A 6000-nucleotide genomic window follows, 5' to 3' on the forward strand; every position below is an offset into this window, starting at 1 on the left:
CTGAGATCAATACAATGAAACACTATCCGTCCACTCTCTGAGTGACTGGGCAAATTACATGATCTCTCAGAATCTCCCTTTTATCATCTTTAAAATTGTGAGAATAATGTTATCAACCTCCTAGGGTTGTTGAAAATTTAAAAGAGTAAATTCCTGGAAAGAATTTAAAAGACTGTCCTACACAGTAAGTCTGAATAAACATCAGTCAGTAGTAATAGAGGTAGTACTGGCAGCAGCAGCAGTAGCAGCTGTAGCAGCAAAGCTCTATGCTGTAACTATGGCCAAATCTGTTCTAAGTCCAAAAGAGTCAGGCAGATTGCACACAACATCTTCACATGGCACTGTTACTATGCTCAAAAGATTTGATCTCTCATACTTAAGAGTCTGAAGGTAACCTGTTTCTTTGACTTGAAGTTGGATGAAAAACATAGATTGTATTGATGACATGTTACATACTTATGGGTTAGCCCAAGAAAGGCCAGGTAACACCTAGTTTCTCTAAATAAGAAGAAATTTATGAGGGGATCTCCAAATCTAGTAACAGTGCCAGGAAGCATGCATTCTGAGGGCCAAAGTCTGCATTTTGAAGGCCAAGATCTGTGTGCTAAGGGCCCTGGGAACCGCTGAGGCTGCCAAAAATGCTGCATTAGCCAAAAGCCTTGCTGTCCAGTGGAGCCAACTCTTGGCTAAACCACCAAAGAAGAAAAGAAATTGGGTCTCCAAGGCCATTGCATTAGTCCTTAAAATTAAAGTGTAAACTCAAAACCTTTAGCCAGGTTTTGGACTTATACTTTCATTATTTTTCTTTATGGGGGAAATTAATGGACACATAAAAAAATTTAAAACATGATAAAAACCTACAAAGTTGGCTTACAAAACTGAATATTTTTATTGCCCACCAATGGAAATGATGGCTGTGTTTCAGTAGAACTTACATGTAAATACTGAAATTTGAATTTCATATAATTTTTACCTGTCATGAAGCATTATTCTTCTTTGGATTTGTTCCCCGGTCACTTAAAGGTTTAAAAACCAGTCTTAGTTGAAGAGCCATACGGAAACAGGTGGCAGGCTAGATTTGGCAGATGGGTCATAGTTTTGGTGACTCCTGTATTAGTGTAAAAAGAAAATCAAACTTAAAATAATGTGGCCTGATGATTCAAGCTACTTAGAATAGTGTTGTTTTGTTTTAGCAACTGGACATAAAGTGTTTGCCTCTTCACTTTTTTTAACAGGCTCTGGAAATATGGTGGCATCTCATCCCATTGCTGCCAGCACACCCGAAGGGAGCAATTATGGAACGATAGGTATGTCCTACCAGGTCTGTTCATGAAAATGTTTCCTAGTTCTCCAGAGAATATGATAGAAAGGCGTTCCAGCCACTAATAACTGGGAATGTGGGCAAAGCAGTTATCCTATGAGATTGTCTTTTATTTGTAAGATGAGTTGGTTGGAGGTTTGGAAGCTCCCTCCCAGCTCTCACTTTCTCCAGTTCTGTTGTTCTGTTTCTTGGATCTGCTAGTCCCACTTGGGCAGAATTCCTTCAATGTTTGCCATCTAATACTAAGGCTCTCTAGGGACTTTTTCATATCCAGCTTGGGTTTAGGGCATGAAAGATGTGTCCCAGGGAGCCTGACGTCAATTGACCAGTTGTTTCATTCTCAGGTTTCAGTGGAGTAAGGGACGATCAGAAGACTGAGGCAGTGCTGCAGGTGAACATGGCTGTAGCCTACCAACCCTCCATTTTGGCTAACTTCATAATTGAACCTGCTGACTGCCACCCAGTCATTCAAATGGCAAACCCAATGTTCCTTAAGTGGTCTGAAAAGAATGGAATCCTAGACCTGTCTTGTTAGAGTAGAAGCACATTGAGCTGCCTGCCCTTCCATATTGCTTGTGGACCTATGAATGATGCTCCTTAAAATGTCAGTGTAGAGGGACTGGGAATCCTGTCTTACTGCCCTATCATTCTGTAACTTTGAGAAGCATGTGGGCTTAGTGCAGGCTACTTATTTTTAGTTCTGTAAGAACAGGATTTTTTAAAAACCATCTGAACAGAAGAAATAAAGCGGAAGGTAAGCTCAGCTCATGTGTTCATCAAGCTGCACAAATCTCCATCTGCTCTGGGAAACATTCATGGGAACAGAAGGATTCTTCTTCCCGAGAATGTTGTTTTCATTATATAATCATAGATATGGCATGTGGGTGATTTCTGTGTACAAATACTTTATCCATGAGAAATGTATAGCTGTTAGATATGTGTGAGCTCACACATATATGCAATAGATGCTATACATAGCTGTGTGCATGTGTATGTGTATATATTTATGTTCATATTTTAACATATGAAACATGAAATATAAGTACAATATTATTTTTGTATCCAAATAGTTAACAGAGCAGATGCTCTTAGATTCTAATATGTGTTCAGTCCTGAAGATAGACAAGTTAAATATAAAAATAGGAGGAGAGGAAAAATAAAAGTCCATTGAGAAGGAATAGAGAGAAAGAACAGGTCTTGTGAATAAGGAGTTCATTTGGATCAACATAGTATTTGCTAGAATGAGTCTGCACTGTGCTTTTTGCATAGAGGAATGGGCTCCATAGGATCCCCATGGCTTTTGAAGGCAGATGAGTTTTCTCTGTTTCAGATGAGTCAAGCTCCAGTCCTGGAAGGCAGATGTCCTCCCCCGATGGCGGGCCAGCGGGCCAGTCAGACACAGACAGCTCCGTGGAGGAGAGTGACTTTGACACCATGCCAGACATTGAGAGTGATAAAAACATCATCCGGACCAAGGTGCCCACTCTGCCTCGCCGTCCCCTGTGAGAGGGCAGAAAGTTTGGCAGTAGAATAAATTTCAGCAGTGCCTCAGTTTCCTTTATTTTGTTTCCTTCAGGGAAAGTCAAATTTCCCAGAAGGCGTAAATCAAATGTACCTACAGACTAAAAGCAATACTCTGTTAATTAGCACTTGTTTTCTCGAGGAAGAAAGTGAGCACATTAAAGAGAACAGAGCATTAATATGCTCTTAAGCTCTGAAGTGGCTGACCGTGGACAATAGAGGAGGAAGGGATCCAACCAGATGGAAGAAAAGATTCATTTGAGGGGTGTACTGGGGAAGGCTCCCCGGTTCTGTGCATATCATCTTTCAGGAGGAAAGCTCATTTCTTTCTGGCTTGTAATTATTATTTTGTGTCATATCCAGCAAAAGATGTGAAGGTGAAATGCACAGTTTCAGCCCTGTGTAGTTCAAGAACCACACAGCAGACAGCTCTGAAAGCTGGGAAATCAGTTCTTGACAGATAAGAAGCACTCAAGACTTCCAATAAGTTGCCCACATCAGCTGATCCTTAATATTCCAAGGAAAATACTAGGATTTTTATTAAGGTATCATGGGAAAAACAACACTAAAAGAAAAGTCTTAAATAATTTTAATCAAGAAATTTGATTTACTTAATCAAATTTAGTAAATTTGAATAATTGTATCCCTTGAAATTTTTTTTTTTCTTTTGAGACAGAGCCTGGCTCTGTCACCCAGGCTGGAGTGCAGTGGCGCGATCTCGGCTCACTGCAAGCTCCGCCTCCCAGGTTCACGCCATTCTCCTGCCTCAGCCTCCTGAGTTGCTGGGATTACAGGCGCCCGCCACCACGGCCGGCTAATTTTTTGTAGTTTTAGTAGAGACGGGGTTTCACCGTGTTAGCCAGGATGGTCTTGATCTCCTGACCTCGTGATCCGCCCACCTCAGCCTCCCAAAGTGTTGGGATTACAAGAGTGAGCCACCGCGCCCAGCCCCCTTGAATAATTTTAACAATTTTAATTTAAATTGAGACATGTGTTAAGTTTGCCTTTGTATCTCATGCATAAACAGCTGAGTACAGTTTTGCATTCTCTTTTTATTTGGCATTCCAGATGTTCCTTTACCTGTCCGATTTGTCCAGGAAGGACCGGAGAATTGTCAGCAAAAAATATAAAATTTATTTTTGGTAAGTAGATGACCAGCAGGACCATGGTTCCCTTAAATAAACACAAAGTTTTCTTTGTAAGAGCCACAACCACTTAGGCACAAGGTTTTAGTGTTTAATGAGGCACAGGCGTAGGGGATGATGTTACCAGCCAGCTATCAGTAGACCTGCGATGGCCACACACACGAACATAGCCTCCCTCCCAGCCAAGAGGCTGAGCTGCCTTGCAAGAAATCTCTCCCCTCAGAAACCCTCAAGCTGAATACTGTACTTTTGTGACAGCTCCTCATCTTATTTTCTCTTGAAGGATGCCCTTTAACTTGCATACAGATCTTAGAAGGAAATAAGGGACAATGGGGCCACATGAAGTTTCATAGCAGGACCAGCAGTTTGGAAACCACACCCCTTTCATGCGATCCGTCATTCATTACTCATTACAGTTGTTAGATGTTCAATCTAACAACAGCCTAAAGAGACAGTCCCTCATAAATGATGTGGTTAAACCAGAAGCAGGTATTACTTACACTGTTTTACAAATGGTTGTAAGAAAAGAAAGAAAAAAGAAACCCTAATATTTGTTGGGTACCAATCATTAACCTTTTTAAAAAATACGTTTCAGTTAGTATTGTCAGCTTTTGCCTCTGCAACCTAACTAAAAGTATCCAAGGGAAGCTTTTCTTTACTTCTTTAATTTCCCTTTAGACAGGATACTGTGTACCAAATGCCCCAATGCAAGAGAGGGGAGAGAACGACTGGAGAAACAGGAACCACATAATCAGCTTCTGGTTATTTTTGCAAGTTAATTATGGACTTATGGGGTGGAAGCATTCTTTTAAAAATATTAACCAAAGACTCTACTGTTCATTTGAAAATAACTATTTCTGGTTCTTTCTGCCTGCATAGGAACATCATCACCATCGCTGTGTTTTACGCACTGCCCGTGATCCAGCTGGTCATTACCTACCAGACAGTAAGTGTTGCCCCAGCCCCAGAATCCCAGCTTGCTTTCTGCAGGGAGAGTCTCCACTGTGACTGACAGAGAGAGGTACAACTTAGGATCCATTCAAGAATTTCCCGTTGGGGTTCCAACTGGAATTCACTATTGCTTCCTCTTTCTTTTTTTTTTTTTTTTAAGACTGAGTCTCACTCTGTCACTCTGGCTGGAGTGCAATAGCACGATGTCGGCTCACTGCAATCTCTGCCTCCCAGATACAAGCAATTCTCCTGCCTCGGCCTCCCGAGTAACTGGGATTACAGGCATGTGCCACCATGCCCAGCTAAATTTTTTGTGTATTTTTAGTAGAGGCAGGGTTTCACCATGTTGCCCAGGCTGATCTCTAACTCCTGACCTCAGGTGATCCGCCTGCTTCAGCCTCCCAAAGTACTGGGATTACAGGCATGAGCCACGGCACCCAGCCCATTTGCTTCATTTTTAACTGATCTTTCAATCTAGTTCCCAATTGTTTTATCACAAAGGGAGCTGCAATCTCTTGTATTATTTTGTCTACCAGTCTGAAATTCTTACCTTGCGCTCATTCAGTCATGATATCTGTTCACTGCATCTGGTACTTAACACTCTGAGCTTTCTGATCATTATGGGATAATGAGTAGAGTAAATAAAGTTCCAGACCAAAACAAAGGAACCTGATAGCTAATCTAGCCTGTGCCTTCCCGTTGAAGGTAAATATTTTTTTGTAAAATTAAAAACAGCTTCGTGGCTTGGCATGGTGGCTCACGTCTGTAATCCCAGAACTTTGGGAGGCCTAGGCAGGTGGATTGCCTGAGCTCAGGAGTTTGAGACCAGCCTGGACAACATGGCAAAACCGTGTCTCTACCAAAAATACAAAAATATTAGCTGAGTGGTGTCATACAACTGTGGTCCCAGCTACTCAGGAGGCTGAAGTGGGAGGATTGCTTAAGCCTAGAAGGTGGAGATTGCAGTAAGCTGAGATAGCGCCACTGCACTCCAGCCTGAGTGACAGAGTGAGACCATGTCTCAAGAACAAAAGAAAGAAAGAAAGGAAAGAAAGAGAAAGA

At 41.7% G+C, this 6000-nt stretch overlaps 1 protein-coding gene across 2 annotated transcripts in view; it reads left to right on the forward strand.

Annotated features, from left to right (window-relative positions):
• The window catches only part of SIDT1 (SID1 transmembrane family, member 1), a 90231-nt gene that overhangs the window by 61597 nt on the left and 22634 nt on the right, over positions 1 to 6000 (forward strand). For both annotated transcript variants that reach the window (XM_011940576.1, XM_011940577.1), the window contains exons 11-14: positions 1236 to 1307; positions 2652 to 2797; positions 3911 to 3984; positions 4867 to 4933. In XM_011940576.1, the coding sequence (XP_011795966.1) occupies positions 1236 to 1307; positions 2652 to 2797; positions 3911 to 3984; positions 4867 to 4933 (359 nt within the window). The remainder of the gene's footprint in view (positions 1 to 1235; positions 1308 to 2651; positions 2798 to 3910; positions 3985 to 4866; positions 4934 to 6000) is intronic.

This window comes from Colobus angolensis, unplaced genomic scaffold, assembly GCF_000951035.1.
Source record: "Colobus angolensis palliatus isolate OR3802 unplaced genomic scaffold, Cang.pa_1.0 Scaffold190, whole genome shotgun sequence".
In the NCBI taxonomy this organism is placed as follows: Eukaryota; Metazoa; Chordata; class Mammalia; order Primates; family Cercopithecidae; genus Colobus; species Colobus angolensis.